The sequence below is a fragment of the Cebidichthys violaceus genome, unplaced genomic scaffold (genome assembly GCF_023349555.1).
Source record: "Cebidichthys violaceus isolate CVI_PGR_0920_01 unplaced genomic scaffold, fCebVio1.0.p SCAF_50, whole genome shotgun sequence".
NCBI classification, from domain to species: Eukaryota; Metazoa; Chordata; class Actinopteri; order Perciformes; family Stichaeidae; genus Cebidichthys; species Cebidichthys violaceus.
Window position 1 is genome coordinate 1,302,247 of NW_027176706.1, and position 21,805 is coordinate 1,324,051.

Below are 21,805 nucleotides of genomic sequence, written 5' to 3' on the forward strand. Positions count from 1 at the left end.
TTGTCAAACCAGCACGACACGAGTGATATCACAGAGCTTTTAAGACTTTTAACACAAAGCTGCAAGCGCAAGTGTTCTATAATCATTTCCCCAACTTTAAATACAGCCCTGCTCCATAAGTGTGTGGCTGGTTGAAGCCGAGGCGGCCCGGCCCGGCCCGGCCCGGCCCACCACCAGCCCCAGGGCGGCTCCGCTGTGGCTATCGCAGTGGCAAAGGGCCGGACAGTTGAGGCGGTTACCGAGAGGCCTGTGCCTTTTTTTTTTTTTCTTTTTTTTTTCTTCCTTTGAGGGCAACACTTCAGATGGGCGCAGTCATAAAGGAGAGAAAATAAAGGGTAAAAATATCCAGAAAGTTGCGTCTATAATTGGCTGCGCCTCTCAGCCTTTTTTTTTTTTATGTGAGCGCAGCCCAGTCAAAGAACAGTGGAAGCCACTTCAGCCCCCAGTGAAATCCTACACGTCTCCCCTTTCACAGTTCCCTCCCACTCCGTCCACCCATCACGCAAGGTTTCTGAAAGCTCACCTCACCTCACTTTTTTTAAACAACACCGTACACCGGACCGTCACCCCCTGGATTAAATGGTAATCTCATTTTTGTGATATTTCTGGTGGAGTGGAGATATCTCGGATTATTATCGCTCCGGTAATGATGCCGCCTCGGTGCTGATTCAGGGTGTGACTGCTGGAGGCAGAGCGAGAGACACACCTCACTCAGAACCGCTGACGAACAAGTGACAGGCCAGGTAAGAAAAATGAAGAAAAAAAAACAAAAAACCTCCATCATAAAAATGATCCATCTCCCTGTAAAAAACTCACGGTAAAACACTTGTTTTTGTTCTTTTATCAGTTTTGAATCCCCATGCTGCTCAGGTGCACTGTCAGTGAACAGACTTTTTTTTTTTTTTTTTTTTTTTTCCATTCGTCTTGGGTTGCACATGGAAAAAAAAAACCCAACACTGTTTCTGTTTTTGACATTTCGGGAATGACATACGCGGCGCTTCTGTTATAGACATCTACATCGCAGTCCCAGGTCTACCATTGAGAGAGGAAGTGGAAACAGGCCTGATGATACAGACCCACAGCTTGTATAAGAAATCTGGCCTCAGGTTCAGATGTTGACGGAGGCGAATCCAGCTTGTTTTTAGCTTTACCTCGGATACTGTATCTGCTTGTATTGCTGCAGATTGACCCCGGCGCAGCACTGAGAGAGACAGTGTGTTTGAATGTGATCGGAGATGAAAGGGAGACAAATTAGAAAATGTTAGACTTGTGCAAAGTTGGGTAAAGAGGATTAGGAGCATGAATCTAAATGACGTACAGCAGCTGAGATTTTTTACTTTTTTTTTTTTTCATTGAAGTCTGGCTTGGCTGAATTTCTTAAATTTTAAATGCTCACCAATTGGGGGCAATTAGAGTGTTTCAGCTTTCTTATTCTACTCATTAATAGCGTCAGTAAAGTAGCAGAAATAGCCCAATTGAGAATCAGATAAGGGAACTATCTGGAGGCCAAAGCACTTTGTGAATAAAGCACACTCTATTGGCTATATAGGCCACAGTCAACAGTTACTGTTTGAAAATTGACCATTTCCTGAATAATTATCTGCTCTTACTACTCCAACACACTACTTCTACTTCATTTTAGGCCCCAGAAGTCCACTGACCTAAAGAGTCTAAAATATGCAACATATATACCGATTGAAGGTTCAGCTCAACATTTTGGAAAACAGAGTTATTAGCTGAGAAACATTCGATGAGAAGATTGATACCTGTGTTATTGTTTAAATATAAAACTTCAGAATGAAGACGGATAGCTTAGTGTAGACTTGAGGCAAGGGGAACCATCTCGCCTCGCTCTCGCATTCTCCGTACTTAACACACTTGTTATTAATTGAATTATAATTATTATCATTATTATTGTCTCCGCCAGGAAGATCATGCGATAGGTTGCTTTGTGTGTATGTGTGTGTGTGTTGTGTGCATCTCTGTGTCTGTCCATCTCACATTCTGCTGCCGCAAAAAAAAGCCTGACATTTTGGGTGGCCAGTTATTGCTTAAAAATAGACAATGTGTACAGCCGCTCCTTTTCCAATGATCGTATATATGTAAAAAAAAAAAAGCTTTTTTGGCCAGTGTGCGTCACGTGAGGAGTGCAGAAGATTGAATACCAGGTGGGGCCACGATGCCAAAATCGCTTCACAGTCCAGTTCCGCTCCCTGGGTCCTTCACCGCTCTCCGCCAAGAAATAATCTGGCACGTAAATTCCCCATAAAACCTCAATTTGTTATTTTTTTCCCCTTTAATTTTTTTTGCATATTAAGCAGACAAGATAAAACCTGTTCAGAGCCAGGCTAGCTGTTCGTCCCTGTTTCCAGTCTTTATGCTAAGCTATGCTAACAGCCTTCTGGGTCCAGCTTCATAGTTAATGCACAGATACAAGGGCAGTATCGATATCCTCGCCTAACGCTCGACAAGAATGCAAAATAAACGCATTTCCCAAAATTGTCTTCCAAAAAACAGACGCCATTAGATGCCATTCACCTCTGGAGATCAAATACATTTACAGACTGACTCAATAGAAATGTCAGAGAGCGCAGAACGTCGTTAAAGGATGGTAAAGCACTTCTCTCGTGTTATTGCTTTCCAAGTTGTGCCATATCTCAGACTTTCCTCAACCTCCCCCAGTGACCCCCCCCCCCCCCCCCCCCCCGCAGTGAAACTCTCCCACTCAGGATGACTCCATGTTATGGCTACGGTCAGTCGCAAATCAGCCCCAAAAAGCAGGCATCGCAACCACCGGTGTGCAATAAGAGCAAGAATAGTTTTGTGTTTATATGACAGGTTTCTGTCAGTGCCACCCAGGCACAACAGCCCCATAAATGAGTCCAACAGAGACAGAGACGGACTAATCGGTCCTTCGCAACATGCTGGTCGGTGAAAAGCTGCACAAATTTCACTCTCGCAGCTCCAAATGACAACGAGAGATACCTGCGCGGATTTTAAAACATCTGCGTGGTGAAATCATCCAGTGCAACATCAGCACACTCCTAGCTTCTGTTCTCTTACTGTTTTGTGAGTTGAGCAAGTCCCAACAATCTTTGACAAGTCCAGTTCTTCTGTGGGTGGAGCGTTCTCTTTGCTGCTGTAGAGGGATGTGTGTTTCAGTCTAAAGTTTCAATTATCACGTCTTGAAAATGGAGAACATCTCTTGAAAGCTTCGATGCCAGAAAGAAATTGAAACGGGACAATAGAAATACTGGACAATAGGGGGGGGGTGAGATGAGATTTCTTCTTGTTGGAGCCCCAATTTTATACACATAAAGTGGCAAATGCAATCTCAAATCAGCTTTCCACAAGTCCTTTCTCAATATAGAGTTGTGGCAGCAGCCATTGTACGAGGCCTCTCTTTTTTTTTTTTCTTTTTTTTTTACAGCAATCTCCCTGCACTACAGGAAGTACATCGCCCACTTTGGTTTCACTGTTGGAGAGAAATGATCACAAATCCTGTCCCTCGGCAAACAGGATTTAGATTTCAAAATAACTGACTGCGGTAGCTTTTAGAAGAATAGTGACTTGTTGATGTTTCCACTGACCTTTCCGCAGACTGAACAGCTTGATGGTGGTAATAAGCTAAACGCAACAGAACCAAACCAAGGCCGAGATGGAATTACGACTGGGATTCAGGATCACCTTGGTCTTGGTCATCCTGGCTTTGACTCTTTCCGGCGAGAGAGTGGAAGCTCAGAGGGCAGGTAAAACAATTAGATTGAGTATTCCATTATAAAGAGCTCATGTTGACTGTATGTGACTAAATCCTGCTGTATTTTCTCATGGCAGGGTGTAAAAACGTCCACTATGACTTGGCGTTCATCTTGGATACATCTTCCAGTGTTGGAAAGGAGAATTTTGAGAAAATCAGGCAATGGGTGGCCAACATCGTCGAGTCTTTCGATGTGGCACCAGACAAGACGAGGGTAGCCGTGGTTCGCTACAGCGACAGACCCACCACCGAGTTCACCCTGGGTAAACACAGAACCTTAGAGGACGTGAAACGAGCTGCCCGCAACATACGCTACCTGGGGGGGAACACAATGACCGGGGACGCCATCAGCTACACCACCACCGACATCTTCACGGAGCGGAACGGAGCCAGGCCGACAGCCAGAGGCATTCAGAGGGTGGCCATCCTTCTCACGGATGGCCGAAGCCAGGATTATGTTCTGGAGCCCTCCAAGGCGGCTGCCAAAGCTGGCATCAGGATGTTTGCCGTGGGCATCGGGGAGGCGCTGAAGGTGGAGCTGGAAGAGATCGCGGCCGAGCCGAAGAACGCCCACGTCTTCCACGTGACGGACTTCAATGCCATTGACAAGATCAGAGGCAGGCTGAGGAGGAGGCTCTGCGAGAGTAAGTCAGCCGCCGGGCTCGGTGCCAACGCGTCACTCGCGCTGCGTGCCACATGGCTTCTGTTTGAGGCCTCACTTTGAAGAGCCTTGCCTCACCCTGAACGTGACACAAATTGGACTCTTATTTTAACCTATAAGCGCTACGTAGAGAAAAAGACCCTAACCACACGACCCCACCCCTAACCACAAAGAGCTGCATGCGGCACATGCATGCAGTGCTATCACAGCTTCTCTCTAACTGAATGTGAAGCGTGCGAGGGAGGGGGGGGGGGGGGGGCTGCTGCACACGTTGTTCTTGTAGATGACAGTTTTCTAACCGAGACATTTCTGCGGGTTAGCTGCCTATTTGACTGCAGAGGTGTTTAGCACTGGAAAGCCTGTCTTACGCTAACCTCATTGTTTTTTTGTTTTTTTTCCCTTACTGGTTTTGCTGAGACAATCGTTCGACACACGCGCACAGGCTTAGAAAGTATCTTACATAGCCAAATGAATTAACTAACATGAGCTTAAGATAAGAGCTTTGTGTTGTCCGGTAGCTGTGAGGAGAAGTGAAGTGGAGAGAAATGTCTGTGCATGAATGGTTTCACGGAGAAGATGGATGCTTTGCGCTCCAACGCTTTAAATTCCTGCCTAAAATTAGCCAGACCGGAAAGAAAAGGATGCCATAAGTCTGAGCCACGAACTAAATACAAAAAAAAAAACCCCGGAAAAAGACATGATTACATGGTTTAGCGCACAGATGAGCAAAGACAAACTCACAAATCTCACTTTTAATCTGCTTCTAAATTGGCAAGTTTGGCAAGTGAAAAGTAGAGCTTCTTCTAAAGGACGTTTTGATTCAGACTCTGAAACTCTATTCTTTTTTTAAGGACATATCATCCTACAGAGACACTAATTTTAAAGCCAATGACCTTTTGAATTTGCTCCTTGACTCCATAGATATTGAATCTGTCAACTAGGTTATATAATATAGGTTATATATCACAAAACATGCTGCGCATGCACCTTTTTAGAGCCCTGTAGAACTAACCAAGGTCTACATTTACACGGACAGAAAGTTCCAATGTTTTCTTTCTGTAATCTCTAAAATCACCACAAGCGAGTGTCTAAGTATATCAGTGGTCAGCACAACTGGCTCAACGAGCGATGCGAGTTATTTCCACCCAGAAAATTATAGCTCGATTGTTTCATGTGGGTCCAGGGCAGCCGCTCCAAACGTCCAAGTCGAATGTTTTCACCTTTTTAATCCGTAGGTTTAAAAATGGCCTCTACTTATTATGTTCTGCACTGATTCATTAGAGCGTGTGTGTGTGTGTGGCCTCGCTTGCCATTCGCTCACACACTTGACCTCACATGACCCCAGTGACAGAGAACTCTATTATCAAAGCTCCTGTCCAACACCTGCAGTGTGTTTTTAAAATACACAGCAGCCGTTCTGATGACAGGTAGCAATGGGTAATAGTAAGGATTCAAAATGTATCGGAGCCCGGCATGCAAAAGAAAGTGGTGGTTGTTGGGTGTGAAATGCTCCCAGCTTTTTGCTTGTGAATCTGTCTGAGACGTTCATTTCCAAAGGCAGGTTTGACGTTGCTTCCATTTAAACTCGCAGACGGATTCCTAAATTATAGCTCCAGGGCCACGAGTGCAGGGAGTAGCTCCACTTTAGCATGCTACGTCGCACGGCTGCGCAACGACACCGTCTTAAAAAAAAAAGAAAAAAAAAAAGAGTGACGCACTTCCATTCATTCACAGAGCGGCCGTTTTTTTTGGTAGACTTGCTGGCTTTATGAACAATAAAGACCAAGTATCTTTTCTGGGATCTTCAATTATCACTTTAAAAAGACTGACTAGCAAACTGAAAGACAGAGACAAACAATACACAGTATACAGCTGGAATTAGAGATAAATGTGACGCCGCTTGTAGAATTACTAACAAGTGCTGACAGTTAAAATTAGCTGCTTGGGTTTTCCTATTAGGCCCGGTCTGGGATTTGCATGGAACATAAAAAGAAGCCATGTCAACAGCGCTGTTCTCATAAAGAACACCGCGAAAGGTTAGAAGCCACACCGGCAGGATGATTTTTTTTTTTTATAGCTGCGATTTTAAGAAAATTGCAGGGTTTGATAGTAGATGTTTGACAGATACTCCATCTTTTTAGGGAAGTCGGAGCGTCTCACTGTGATATTTTCGGCCTCGGATAATATTTTAGGGCTGACGGTCGTGACACAGACGAATTGTTGGGCTGACATTAGGTCTAATTAGACGTTTCTCTGAACAGATTGATTACAAGCTAATGACGGGATCCTGCTGTCATTGCCTGATCAACAATGTGAACATGTGTCTTCCTGTGTGGGATGGGCGAGGAGGTTCTGTTCAAACGCACCTTGTCAGTTGAAAAATGAACGCAGGGGAGCAGATCAAAGTTATTTTCAAACGGATTGATGAGATTTGTCTTTCATTTGTGCAAATTCACCAATTAATTAGTCATTTCAGCCCTGCTGTTTAATTCAGATTGATAAATGGGAATGTATTCTCAGATAAAAAGCCGTACATGATCCAGGTGTAAAAGGGGTAAAGCTGCAGATTAGTTTAGTTTTCCAGATTTCTCACGACACTCGAATGAAATGGAGTCAATAGAAATGTAGCTCATTGTTTCTCACATTGTGCTCAACAATGGAAAAATTGCATTCAAGCATGACTTGGGGTCTATGATCGTGCTCGAAGCTCTTTATGGCGAATGCTAAAAAACATGCTAACTTGCTCTCGGTGACAATGCTAACGTGCTCATGTGGCCGGCATGATGCTTACCATGTTACACCTTCTAAATGTAGCATATTAGCACGCTAGCAGTCGATGCGTGCTAGTCTAAGATTTCGGCAGCAACCTCGACTCACCGCCTCCGAGTGACATTTGTTGTTTTTGTGTAATTTAGGTGAACTGACCCTAATAAAATGTCAATCTCTCCACTGTTTACAGCCAATAAACTAAACAGGATCCACATATGCGCTCTTGAGCAGGGAAGCTGGCATCTTGACGCAAGATAGAAAATACCCCTCCTGCCAATAAAAACCGTAAACTGAGTGTATTGCCTTTCTCACTGTCATCACCGTGACTGAAGTGTGTGTGTGTGTGTGTGTGTGTGTGTGTGTGTGTGTGTGTGTGTGTGTGTGTGGAGAAACAAAACTGTCACTGCTCCCTGAGGCCCTATGGAGGTTGCCTCATGCTCATGTAGAATCACACACACACACACACACACACACACACACTCTGCTCCCCAGACTTCAAACAGGAGAGATTAAAGAACAGTCTGTCTGCACTGGTACTCTTCAGATCACATATCAGTCCAGAGACCGTGTTCCAGTGAGGTCACCATTTCCTAAAACAATCCAGCATATTCATTTCATCTAGCTTCCCGTCACATGGTCAGACGTCCAAAAGGACGGCTACCTACCCATAAAAGCCACGTGTCTAACCCGTGCTCCCAGAAGACCATTGCATCCTGATTTAACGGCGTGTCTAACTGAGCTATCGTCCTCTCTCCTCAGATGTCTTGTGTCCGAACATGAAGGTCCAACCTGATCGGTTTAAGCCCAACAGCACCAGTTATGGTCTTGAAGAGGTTCCAGGTATGTGCAAACTGCTTGCTTTTTATGACGGCGACATGCAGCGCTGGCAATACTTACCCACCACAAAGTCATCCCTTTGTTTTTTTCAAAGCATTTCCTACACTCCAGCAACTTTTTTTTTTTTATATATGCAAAGATTTAGACCGTTTTCACTCGCAATTTCCTCTATTTCGATCTTATTGGAAATTGCTTTTATTCATGACTTGAAAAGTACTACTTTTCTGCAACAGTCATTTTCTGTCTTTTGTTTTACGCTGCCATTATAAAAGCTCAAATATACTACAGACTTGAATTTACACACATTTCCCCCCCCCCCACTAGTCACAGCTTATGATTTTGCAAACTAATGCTGCTAGATGTATTTTGTCTGAAGTATACAGCAGCCATTTCCCATGATATGAAAATCAATTTGTTGGCCCCTTCAAACTTGCTTGAACCGTTTAATCAATCGCACCAAAAAGTTGCTCCCAAAGTCCCATTTTGGGAAATGGGCCTTTTCCCCGCTTTCTTGCTGAGAGACGCTCGCTCGTTAACGGAGAAACATCTTGTTATTTAACGTTTCAAACGTTTCGAAACGTCAAGCTACTCGTCTCCCTCTGCATCCAGGGTCTATGCTAACCTGATAGACTGTTGCTTCACATTTAATCCATAAGCATATTTCCCAAAATGTCAAACGATTCCTTTTAGGAGGGTTCCTGTAAATGCAGCTGTACATGACGTTCAGCTGTAGAACTAGTCGTCTATCACGTAAAGCGCATGACTAGTCCTCCACCACTTGATGTTCTGATTTCATAGATTCGATTCCAAACTGCTGCGGTAAAGATTTCTGAGAACTCTTGCATAGTGCTTAGCCAGAAAGGGTCGGATGTTGTTATAAGAGCGTCTTTTGGGGGATCTGAGTTCCTGTCTGCGTCTCCCACCCACCATCCATCACGCTAAGGGAAAAAACAGATGCACTGGCATGACTGTTTGTGCTCCTGCTACGGTGAACTTCGTGAAACGAGAGAGAGACGTTAAGAGTGGTGTAAGCTGTGTTTCAGATGGTTTGACTCTCAACACATTTCTCTGGCATTTACCTGATAATCTGTGGGAACCGAAATGAAGTCTTTCATAGCAAATTGCTGCCATTTTGTTGTCTTTTGTGCCAGTATTCAGTGATTTAGCTTATTAGTTTGTGTTTCTTAAGAAATGTAGTCCGGCTATAAAGGTCCTTATTAAACATGTAAACCTTAAAGCATCATTATAATGTGATGGAGGTGGGCATTCCTCTGGCTAATACAATATAATAAGGAATAATGAACATTTATCCACAAATCCAACAATCCATCCATTTGGTTTACCCAGCCATCATTGTTCAGGGTTGTTGGGGTTGGTTCCTATCCCAGCATGCACTGGATGAGAGTCACCTGCCCATCACAGGGCTGAGAACCAAAACAAGTGCCTGGTGTTTCTAATTTATATAACATGAACGTATTCATTTTGAGGGAGGAAACAAGAGCGCTTGGAGGAAATCCATTTAGACATAATATGCAAACTCCACACAGATGTCAGTCAGTCTGTGTGTGGATTAATTCTTTGCTGTAAGCCTGCTGTACCAACCACTGAGCCAAAAAAAACAAGAGAAAAGAGAATTTGGAAAGTTTGACTTTTTTATTGTATCGTGTCAATCTTTTGCATGGCTATACATCTAGTATGCCGTATCAATGGAAGTTTAAAACAGATGCCGTTTGGGGCAAAAGCAGTAGTCCTACAGTGTGGTACAATGGTATCAAGGAGCATATGATGGAAATACTCAAGTACATTACAAGTATATCACTGAAAGCTTCACGTTTGACATCATAACCCGATGCATTAAAAACAAAAATTGTTGTTTCTACGAGTTAAAGCAGCTTTTTGGTGAAAGTTAAAGAGCAGCTAGTCCCGTGTGTTTTGGCAGAGACATTTTATCAGATGATCGCTGGGCAAGTGCTAATTATGCTAATTATGGCTTTTCCTCTAAACTGCACAGGAATTAGTACAAACTTGAGATAAATCACAAAAAAAAACAAAAAACCCACTGATGTTTCGTGACACAAATGTACCACTTTGTCGGATGCGCTGTAAGCACTCTAATTGGAATAAATCATTCGGGCTGTGTTTTTTTTGTTTGTCTTTGGAAAATTGGAAATGAGAAAATCTTTTTCTCATAACCAAAAGCTAGCATAAATACACTGCACACTACACTGATTTATATTTCTTTTACGTTTAGCTACCGGCAACCACAAATGCAATGGTGCTGCCTAAGGGCTATCATTTTACACCCTTGGCCACTGTCATGGTGCAACTTTAGAAGCGGATTGCTATATCGTGATGGTTCTCACAGAGAACCACCGAGAGAACATGAAGAGGCCACAGCAGGCCCTTCAGCAAAAAGACATCTCAGAGCCTGAACCTGCGTTGGGCCTTGACACCGGGTCTGAAGCTCCCTGACGTGACAAAGATGTCCGGGTGTTTTCCCCCCCCAAAAAAACGCCGTAAGCCTGTAACTGTGGCCTCACTTAAAGACATGCATTGTCAAACTTATTTGAGTAAAGTGCTTTTCTTGCAAATTGTGGGGAAGCACACAGAGAGAGCCGGTCTACTTACAGAGAGAGTAACAAGACAAACAGTACTTTTCTTTACAACGAGCTGGAAGCTCCCACTTATAATTACCCTACAGATGTCCTCTGCTCTGAAGCAGAGGGTATAACTCTTGTCAGGACTATTTTGCCGCTGATTACGATTTGACAGCCAAGAGACCTGCGGTTTGAGTCGGGCTTGTGTTTATCACGGGCTGTCTGGTCTGACCCCTCGGGGTACTGAGCACGCACGAGAGGCGGCGCGGCGTCTTTGCGGCACACGCGCTCACTATCTACTGCACGGCCGCTGCCATCTGCTCCGATCAAAAGAATGCCGCGCGTGTGTGTGTGTGTGTGTGTGTGTGTGTGTGTGTGTGTGCGCGCGTTTGCCTTTTTTTTCCTCCCAGTCGGTGAACTCATCTGGCTCTTCCAAAATAACTTTTTTTTTTTGGGTTGATTATATGCTATCCGCCGCCAGTCCAAATTACAGCTCTGTGCAGAGATGGCCCCCGTGACGGCCGCAGAAACGACGCGGTGAGCGAATGTGCACGACGCAAGCGCTGTGACAAAAGAGAGCTGGAGGCTCGCAGCTGCACGGCTTCCTCGAGCGAAAAAAAAAACCCCTTCAGCGAGCACCGATAAGCTGCAAAACGTCCCTTAGTGTAGCGGCACCGAGGCTCCGGTCGCTTGACCTTTTCACTTCCGTCATTGTAGAAAGGCTAGACTTCTGCTCTGTTTGAAAGAAAAATAAGCCAAAGCCCTTTCGCACCAGGTTTCTATCAGCAGATTTCAGAGTTTTAGCTGCATGTGTTTAGCCTGAGATGTTGTGTTCTTACAAGTATAAGTGTGTCCTTTAGTTTTAAACATAGGAAGACTTTGAAAAACCTAAAGATTACACAGGTATCATTAGAGAACATAGCTACAAAAATAGGTCTGACACTAGTTCTCCTTCGTGAGTTTATAGATTTAGTCTTCAATGCTGCGGATAACATAAAAGAACATGACATAGAAATAAAAAGTAACTGCGCTTTTATTTAATATGGGACAAGATACAAACATTGAAAGATAAAATTCACCATTATTCATTAATCTTGTTCTCGGTTAAACAAACAAAGTGGGTAAACAAAGGTTGTCGTGCATTCGAGACAAAGCAGAGACAGCACCATCTGCTGACCAGATGTGGAAGCTGTTAAAGATGCAAGGGAATTAAAAATGGCATCAAAAAAAAGAAAGATGAATGGAGGTTGTATGAAAAATTTCCCCCAAAACAGGTTTCGTTCACGTACGAACCAGCAGAAAGTCTCCCTCCTGTGACTCACAGAGTCGCTGTGACGGACGGCCGAGCCCTTCAGTTATTCGGTCTGTTATGATGGCTCTTGTTTTTAAAAGTTATTTTTTACTCCGTTGCTAATGGCACAGGGGCGGCCTTGTGTTTCTTACCACCTGTTTCAAGGCTATTTCTAATGACCTCCACTAAGCTTTTGCCAGACTCTCACATTACCACCTTAATGTTCCCGTTTCCTCTTCGGAAGATTAGCGCACCGGTTGCTAATATTCCCAACAGAAACCTTACTTCTCCTCGATTTCTCATCACTGCAGGAATGTGTCGAGGCCTTGTCCCCCGTCCTGTCCGCTCACTAATGCCGCCGTCTGCTCGTCGCACGACAACACAGCCACCGGCTTTCGGCGAGATCTGCTGGACAAACCGGCAGCATTAGAGCCGTACAAGCTGCCGTCCTGCTGGCATCGCCATAGCTACGGCGCTTGTTTGTTGTACAAGGGAGTGTCCCTTTCCAAACCACCTAAATATGACCTGTGGTTACGCCACTTCAAATCACACGCTTGCGGGGCAACACGCACACACACACACACACACACACACACACACACACACACACACACACACACACACACACACACTCTCGAGACTCCTGCGCAGACCTTAACAGAGATGGCAACTATAGTTTTTTTTTCCCCCTCTGGCAACAAATCAAACAAACGTTGAATTGCCAACAAACGGCTTCCAGTTATTCCGTGATTTTGATCTTCCTTCCAAAATAGTCACAAACACAGTGGCTGCAGGGTGCGGTGGGACCGACCCAATTAAACCCCAGTACCCAAGAAATCGGACAAAGTCGTAACTCAACCTCAAGACTTGAGAGCCCTGTGTGCTTATTCATCTGTGTGTGTGTGTGTGTGTGTGTGTGTGTGTGTGAGTAAGAGAGGCTGTCTTGAGGCCAACTGGACTATTTCACTGTGTCGCTGCAGGGTTCAACCTCATGGAGCACTTCAACGTGAGAGACATCCTGGGAACCAGAGAGGACGAAGGCCAAAGTTCTTACGTTCGCCTTGGCACCATGCCCATTGTACAGCAGACGGAGTAAGTGACTCAAACAATGAGCTGTGCATTGTCTTCTATGTCATTTAAAGTGATGGACTGAGGAACCTGTCAGGGAACACGAGGGTAGAAATGAGCTTGTTAGGCCCCAACTGATAATAAACAAAATACAAAAATCATGTTTTTCTGCACTTTTATATCAAATGAGTAGTATTCAGTTCTTTATAAGAATAATAACCATGTCAGTCTGCGTAGGAGAGAAGGAACAGTGTAGGCAAAAAGGTCACTAGGTGACACATAGACACTGTGAGTTTGTACATTGAAGTCTAAACTGTGACCCTGTGTCTACGTATAATAAAGCACCGTTTATACAAGCTATAACAATGTGCTTTTATTCTGCAGGGATGTGTTTCCTCAAGGGCTGCCAGACGAATATGCCTTCGTGACGACGTTCAAATTCAGGAAAACCTCAAGGCGTGAAGATTGGTACCTCTGGCAGGTCTTTGACAAATATGGAATCCCACAGGTGAGGTCAGCCGGATGTAAATAGTAATACATGTGACTATAGCTGCCTGTGTGGCTGGATTTAACCACCTACATTGGTCAACTCACAGACTATTCAGATCCTTCTTAAAACACAAAACATACAAATTAAAACATGAAAGTATCGCATTTACTCATATTTGACTCGACAGAAAACAAGTTTTTGTTCTGTCCTAGATTCAAAATTATAGATACCAAATGTTAAAGTACTCATTATGCAGATACATTATGGTTGTGGGTTGTAATTATGGATACATGTTAATATTGCATCTGTTAACAGTGGGGCTGATTTCAATATCACTTTCTATGCTGCTGGGTAGCTTGTGAATTTCCCCATGGGATCACTAAGTACTTATCTTAAGCTATAATAATACAGATAATCATCATAACGTATCGGTTTCGGAGTAAAAGTACAAAGTCGCAGAAAATGGACATATTTAAATAAAGTACAAGTACCTCAAAATTGTAATAAGAACACTACATGAGTGTAATTAGTGGGTACATTCCGTCCCTGAAGCTGTCTGCCTGTGTCCTGTCAGGTGTCCATCCGCCTGGACGGTGAGAACAAGGGGGTGGAGTACAATGCCGTCGGCCTGACAAAAGACGCCGTCAGAGCTGTGTTCAAGGACCCCGAAGTCGACAACCTGTTTGACCGCAGCTGGCACAAGATTGCCCTCAGCGTGGAGGCCAAGTCCGTGTCTCTGTACCTGGACTGCAAACACATCCAGACTCTGCCCATTGAAGACAGGGAGGACATTGATATCCAGGGGAAGACAGTGATTGGGAAGAGGCTGTACGACAGCGTGCCAATTGATGTGAGCCTTTTGCCCCATATGTGTGCTTGTTTCACTAGACTCCTGTAGTGAAATGAAGCATTTTTTTTTTGGGGGGGGGGGATTTCCCGACACCCTCCACGTTGATCATTTCGTCAATTGTCCGTCTGTTTCTGCGCAGTTTGACCTCCAGAGGATGATGATTTACTGTGATTCCAAGCACGCAGAGCTGGAGACCTGCTGCGATATACCCAATGGACCTGTGAGTATTTTGTCTAAAAGTAGATTTGTATGTAACTACAGCTTTAACAGAGTAAGCTGCCTCGTCTTTAGGTCAAGCTATAGTTTCTAATTTAAAGCAGTTTTGATTTTTTTTTTAGCTTGAAAACAGTTAGATAGGTTAACTTCTTTAACTGGATCTTTGTTACTTTCTATAGCTGACATACAACCAGGCTCATTTTGTCACTACTATTGTATTTCACTGCTTTTAAGTCTTTATGCTAAGCTAAGCTAATGACTACAGTGAAATAAGCGTAATGCTAATCCAAGCCCCCCCCAAGAGGAGCACCGGGGCTTTGAAGACACTTGTGACATAGTGGCCAAACAAAGTGTATTTACAACCTCCGGGTCCATCACGTGATGCGTTCAAGGACTTTCCCCGTAGACTTACACTGGGAAAAGAGGCCTTTTGGTCAAGCGCGAGATCGAGGCTTTGACCGAAGGCTGGGAGGCGGGGTTTAAAAGCTTGTGTTCTTGCTCTATGGGCCCACGGATGCGGAAGATCGCTGGAAGATCCGGGTTGTTTTTTACTCTGAAGTCAAACCTTTTTTGCTTCATGTGCCACTGAGCAACTTTCAATGAACTTGGCCCAATATAAAAGTGCTTTAACTTTAAAAAGCAATCAGCAACTTTAGCGACATCACCTGAAAGCCTATGATTGTTTTATGCTCATCACACAGTCCTGACACAGCTATCGCTATTTTACTTTTGCCCTACATTTAATCATTTCAGTGCCCCAAGAAAGTGGTCACGGAGGCCCCCCCCGTTCAAATCCCCACTCCGACGCCTACTTCTGTGGAGCAACAAAGAGGCCCTCAAGTGAACTGTTCGTGCCCTGCAGGAGATAAGGTAAAGCCACCTGACTCTACCAGACTTCATCCCTTTATCTGTTATTCTCACAGACGAGCGGGAACGCTTTCTCAAACGGCTTTATTTTTTCGAAAAGACTTCTGTATTTTCATTTCTCACAGGGAGAGATCGGTGCGCCCGGCGTGGCAGGTCCTAAGGGTGGAAAGGTCAATCTACAATTGCTTTTACTGGTTTTGTGTGCAACAAAAGCTTACAGTTTTCATCACGGAGCGGTTCTGTTTATTTTGTGAACTTACGTTTTTTTTTTTTAGGGCGACACTGGCCTTAAGGGCGCCATCGGAGCTCAAGGAATCAGAGGAGAAAAAGGAGAAACTGTATGAAAAAAAAAATTAAAGTGTGCACATTCACAAGCGTGATTTTCCATTTAATGGAGGGATAATAGCTCGTTGATTGATTTTTCAGCACATCATGTTCAATATTGTAATGACTTTCTGTAGATCTACCGTGATACACATTCCATTTATTTCAGATTCGCATGCCTTCCAGCTATTACCTCTGCTTTTCTTCCCGCCTCGAAGAATAATTGATCCTTTATCGATGAATTATTTGCAGGGCAAAATAGTCTCTGTCAGAGGTGACAGAGGTGAGAAGGTAAGTACACCTGCTCTCCCTGATGCTGCATGCTTGTCTCCGTGCATATGTTGTATATGCATGTTCATCTTGGACACAATTTTGCAATTTCTCCCTCTATTTTCTATTTTGCATCTTTCTTTTTTCCTCTCTTCTTCTTTTTCCATTTGGTAGTTTATATATATATATATATTTTTATTACTTTGACTCTTTTTTGTTGTTGTCAGGGAGTTGTCTAGGAAAAATGCTCAAACAGCTGTGATCAGAATTAGAGGACAGGTCACCACAGAGGATATGTAGAAGAGAGGGCAGGCCTAACCCTAACCCTATAGGCCTACGTCAGCTCAAATCACCGCCTCTGTGCTGCCTGGCACTGCCAGCTGGGAGTCTCACGGTGTAATTTATTCCTTGAGGCAAAAATCCTCAGTATGCATCGTTCAAGCTGTCCAGAGAGGGACACTTAAAACGGACCCAAGAGGGTTCTGGAAGCTGGAGGTTCTCACTTGTGTTATTTACTTGTGATAGTTGCAAAAATGCATCTGTAATTATTTTTGAATACTACAGGTTTATAATAATGTCAGTAAAGCAGTACTAAATTTCGTGATACATTTGATTTCCATCTTCCCCTGGAAACCCTGCTGCTTTGATAAAACTGCATTAAATCAGACTTTAATGCGGCGTATCCCTGTTGCTTTTCCCCTACGTCTTACTCTCTGCACGAGCATCTGTCTTCACTTCCTCCCGGAGAAGGCTGCAATTTGTTGTCGCAAAACTTTTCTAAAAGCTGAGGCGACAAAAAACATGACGTAAGCCGACTCCAAGCAGCGGTCTGAAAGCGGTCGGCCGTCGAGTCGTGGATTCACGCGGCTTTGATTGCCTCTAATCGCATCTTTTTTTAGCCGACAATAACGAGCGAATTCCCCCGCGTGGCAGCGTCGTTGTCGATAATGTCTTCTTCGTTTTATACGGGGCCCTTTCTCCTAATCTCTGCGAATGCATGAGATGACGTGCGTTCAAATGATAAAAGCTCCTAAAATAATGAAAGGGCCGACCTTCTGTGACTTGTAAAGTGGTTTTGCGAAGCGGAGGGAAGTCTTGCGGTGGGCAAGACCTCGTGGTGCTGTGTAATTTCACTGCTATTACTTTTCACTGGTCTTTCGAATTCCAAGGGGAGTTCCTTTGGCGTATAGCTCATGACATCAGTGCTCAAACCAACACCGTGAAGCCAATGGAAAGCCATCGTTCCTGGAGTCTTTGGTTGGACGTTAGCGGGTCTTGGTGAAGGTGGTGACAGCTGTTTGCACATTCCGGCTCCCAGACATTTACTCTAAAAGTGTCTCTGTGGATCTTGTCCTGTGTAACTCTGTGTGTTCTGTGTGATTATTAATATTAACGCCTGTCTTTTTGTCCAAAATGTATGTATCACTGTTCAAATAATGACATCGTTCCACATTAACCCTCCTGACCATCCCGCACTAAAACCACCTTCTGCGATGCTTACCAGGTCTGACGAGCACGCCGTCGTCTCCCGCGTTACCGGCCATATCCCGCATGCGTGTGTGTTTCACAGAGCAAAGTAAACACTCGCCTTCTTGTCCACAGGGTGACACAGGCAGGATAGGGTTGACAGGTGCTCCTGGACAAAAAGGAGAGAAGGTGTGGCACTTGTGAACCCCCGGACATGTGGAGGATTTCTCTTTGAATATGTCGAATCTAAAACATGTTCGCACGCTCTTCTGGTATTCATTTTGTGTTTCCTTATCACCCGACAGGGAGTTGGTGGAGTGCCAGGCATCGATGGCTTATCTGGAGACAAAGGAGACAAAGTAAGTCGTACCTGTTTTTGATATTTCAGTCAGGGTTTTTTTTTTTTTGCAAAACTTGTGCTAATATGTGTGTTTTTTTTCTTTCTTTCTGTAAATAGGGTGAAGCAGGACTGGCTGGTGCTTCAGGGCTGACAGGTCAAGCTGGTCAAAAGGTGCGTGAATGCGGTCTTTCCCATTTCTTTAATTAATTGACGAGGCAGCGCACGTACATTTTCACTGATCATGATGTTGATGCAGGGGGGGGAGGTATCTTTAGTCATTCCGTTATTGGCACTGATCTCAGAGACACACTTGTTCTGTTTAATGGGCTTACATTCATTTTTCTGGACGATTACCTCTCGGCCCGTTATCGATTTCCTGTGAAAAAGCGGGGCGGTTTTGGTTGACTTTCCCTCGGATGAAGCAGCAGCTGGGGAAAGAGCCAGGAAGGGGGGGAGGAAGCAGGGTGTTGGCTCAGGTTTCGGTCAGCGGACTGTGACGAACCAGGACCGGAGGGAACGAATAAAGAGAATACTTCAATATTTACAAGATACTATATGTACGTAACAAAATGCCAGGTTGACGTTTCAAGTTCTTCTGCTCTCACACTTTTTAAAAGTCCAATAATAGTGATAATAAATCTCTTCAAAAGTAGTTTTGCTGACGTGAACTTTGAATACAGCCGACCTGCATCGTATTACGGTATAACAGGCCCATTTCACAGCAGCTCCGGCAGCCATCAATAACGTTATTGATGGCTGCCGGAGCTATTCAAGATTCCCAGTGAGCTGTTACAGTGAGCCGTCGTTCATTTTATTATTTACACCTGTGCTTTTTCTCTTGACGTTTCAAAAACGTCGCTCTTCAAGACGTCCTACTGCACACGTTATTCACATCGCGTTAGTTATCCCATCGGAACTGTGAAGAGGCCGACTTACACAGAAATAGCGTCTTTGTCCCCCCCCCCCCCCCCCCCCCTGAAGTCATGAGCTTTCAGGATCAAGCTGACGACATAGTGATTCATTGAATGATGTCGTCTAGACCTGATTAAGAGCGAGGAGACAGAAGTTTTCAGTATGAGGCGGTCTGTCTTTACGGCTTCAAATGGGTCCCACTGAAAGCTATAGCTTCAAAATGTCAGCCAAGCCGATAGGTATTCTCACTGTAGTGCATCATACAGATGGAAAAACATACTGGAAGAATACCTTCTATTAAAAAAAAGCATCAGTGTTAGAAAAGAGAGAAAATGGACACCAGAAGACACATTTCTTTCTTTCTTTCTTTGCATGAGAAAGTTCAAGGTTCTCCCATAGAGTCGTGCCACTGACAACTGCTGTTTCTTTGTGTGTGTGTGTGTGTGTGTGTGTGTGTGTGTGTGTGTGTGTGTGTGTGTGTGACGCTCAGTCACCTCTGACTCAGCAGTCCCCCAGTTGGCCTAAAGTGTGTCACTGCAACGCTGTTAGAAGTCTAAAAAGACTCCCGCTAACACAATGCCGCTCAATCTATTTTAGGGAATTCAAGGGGATGAAGGAAGTCCTGGCGCCCCAGGTCCAAAAGGTGTCACTGTGAGTATATGAAGATGTGATGTTGATAAGAAATAATATATATTTCTTTATGAATTATATTGTAATGTTGCTGCATTTTGCTGTAGGGTGAATCAGGTGGAAAAGGAGAAAAAGGAACTCCGGGAGACCGGGTAAGTGATGCTGCACTGGTTCTTTGATATGAATAAATCAAAAGTGACAGATCTCATATACTGCAGCATACAGGGGGGGGGGGGTTCAGCGTCTTGTTCAAAAGCACTTGAAAATAATAGTGGTTGCTGGGTTACACGTTTATTTGTACCGTGCATGTTTTCCCAGCATGTCCCAGGATTTGAACCATGTACGTTAGCTTGAACCTGTACAGAATAGAGTTCAAACTGCAAAAAAAAAAAAAAAAAAAAAACCTGCAAAAAAAAAAAGAGGCAGCTCTTCTCAGAGGAACGGAGAACTGTGGGGCGTAATGGTGCAAACAGATGTGGCTTCCTTGATTCACTCTCCACACTTCCTGTCTGGGCTCCTGTGGGGGCGTTTGGCTACAAACGCAGCTCATTCAGGGCCCCACTGAAGCTCTGCCGGTGTCTGAAGCCGCTAACACCTCCGCTTCTTCAGTCGCCACGACGATGCCAGAATGCGAGGCAGACGTCTGATAAATCCGTGAAAGGCTCTTTCCCAGCATCGCAATGGTCTCCAGCGGAAGTCGAGATGTTTTTGTGATCACTGTTTCGGTGATGCTGCAAGTATAACATATTGAGTGTGAGGAACGGTTGAATTACTTTTTGTGTCACGCCGAGATCAAGGGGCCCCGTATGAAGCAGTAAACATGGAATAATGACTTTGCCATATGGCATGAGGATGTGCGGCAGGTTCTAGGCAAACACTGAAGCTCCATTCTAAACATGCCGATGCCAGGTTCAGGGCTGTCTGTCAGCCAGTCAGTCGGTCAGTTAGCAATTTCCTGTGGTTGAAAACTGGGAAAGTACTTGTCTCAGTAAAGCGATTAAGGGAATAGGTGGTTTTAGAGGAGGCACCTGGGGTTGAAGTCATGGCAATGTTTGATGAAGGAAAAACACAGCGCTGCTTCAAATCTGCTACTGTCTTCCGGATTGGTTGATGCCCGGCCCGTCGGTCCAGCACTTTGGACCAGACGGAAACATGGATTACCATGTAATTCGGATGTAATGGTGCCCTTTGTGGTGGAGACTTTGGTGACTTTGTAGCCGTTTTGGTGGCCTAAACGTTCCTTATTCAGCATTTGTTTGTAGCTCTGATTGAAATATGTCAACATCTACCGGAGAGATTATCATTACATTTTGGTAAAGCCCTTCATGTCCACTCGGGTGACCGTGGCTAAGTGGAGAGCAGGGCCGCCTTTCAATCAGAGGGTCAGCGGTTTGATCCCCCGGTTCCTGCTCCGCTAGTCTCATGTCAATGTGTCCTTGAGCAAGACACTTAACCCCCGTCTACGGTAGATAGATACTGAATTGTAAGTCGCTTTGGATAAAAGTGTCTGCTAAATGACTGTAATGTAATGTAACTCTAAAAACTGCCCCCTCACTGCACATGCTAATCATGCTAACTGCTAACAAAATGCAACATAAATCACTTCCTGAGTTGACTGTTTTTCATAAAATACTTAACAGACATTGGGTGTTTGGATTAGCAAATATCAAAGTTGGCATTGCTGTGATTATAGATAGACGGAGAATATAAAACTGGCGTTTACTGAATTATTTCTTCATTCTCATATCATCTTCAACAGTTATCAGAACTTTCTTGATGCGTTCCTCTACTCTTCCATTTTAGGGTCAGGCAGGTTTCGATGGATTCCCCGGCAAACCTGGTGTTCCTGGGAAAGACGTAAGTCGTGATCCTCTCTTTAAGATCCCGCAGTTGCAAACAGACCACAGGTACTGTTAATCTGCGACACTATTTGTTGAGTCACCTTTTGTATTAATGAAGCTTTTTGTCTAAAATTTGAAAAGGGTTTGAGCGGACTGGTTGGTGCACCCGGGCCCAGCGGAAATAACGGCATCAAGGTACGTTCCCCCCCCCCCCCCCCCCCCCCCTTTTCCTTGTTCACTTGATTGGAAACAATTCAAGGTAGATATTGTGGCTCGAGCATAATGTCGTTAAGCTGCGCTGACGTAAATCATTTCACAGAGGAACCATCAGTTTTTCAAGCTACTGTCTGTTCTCTCCAGACATTCCTCCGTCTCCTCTGCGCCCACTCGTTTGTCTGAGAAGATCAAATGCGCTGAGTTCACTTGTCTGTCTGTAATTACTGACTTTGATGAATCTTCCAGCGGAGCACACATGCTTACGCCGCACCCATAAGCGTGCGCACGGAACGCACGCAAATACACACACACACACACACATATGCGCCGCAAATTCCCATGGCTCTTTACCCGCAAGTTTCACTTTCCTTTAGGCCTACAGTAAGCTCATAAATTACGGTT

General features: G+C 44.4%; 1 protein-coding gene across 1 annotated transcript in view; it reads left to right on the top strand.

Moving 5' to 3' along the window:
• The first annotated feature begins 3,640 nt into the window (after positions 1-3,640).
• The window catches only part of col22a1 (collagen, type XXII, alpha 1), a 42,381-nt gene continuing 24,216 nt past the window's right edge, over positions 3,641-21,805 (top strand). Inside the window, exons 1-18 of the mRNA XM_068731264.1 lie at positions 3,641-3,749; positions 3,835-4,401; positions 7,947-8,027; positions 12,893-13,004; positions 13,365-13,488; positions 14,045-14,320; positions 14,460-14,540; positions 15,290-15,406; positions 15,529-15,573; positions 15,679-15,741; positions 15,980-16,018; positions 17,600-17,653; positions 17,770-17,823; positions 17,922-17,975; positions 19,314-19,367; positions 19,454-19,498; positions 21,150-21,203; positions 21,329-21,382. Of these exons, the coding sequence (XP_068587365.1) occupies positions 3,659-3,749; positions 3,835-4,401; positions 7,947-8,027; positions 12,893-13,004; positions 13,365-13,488; positions 14,045-14,320; positions 14,460-14,540; positions 15,290-15,406; positions 15,529-15,573; positions 15,679-15,741; positions 15,980-16,018; positions 17,600-17,653; positions 17,770-17,823; positions 17,922-17,975; positions 19,314-19,367; positions 19,454-19,498; positions 21,150-21,203; positions 21,329-21,382 (1,965 nt within the window). The 5' untranslated portion in view covers positions 3,641-3,658. The remainder of the gene's footprint in view (positions 3,750-3,834; positions 4,402-7,946; positions 8,028-12,892; positions 13,005-13,364; positions 13,489-14,044; positions 14,321-14,459; positions 14,541-15,289; positions 15,407-15,528; positions 15,574-15,678; positions 15,742-15,979; positions 16,019-17,599; positions 17,654-17,769; positions 17,824-17,921; positions 17,976-19,313; positions 19,368-19,453; positions 19,499-21,149; positions 21,204-21,328; positions 21,383-21,805) is intronic.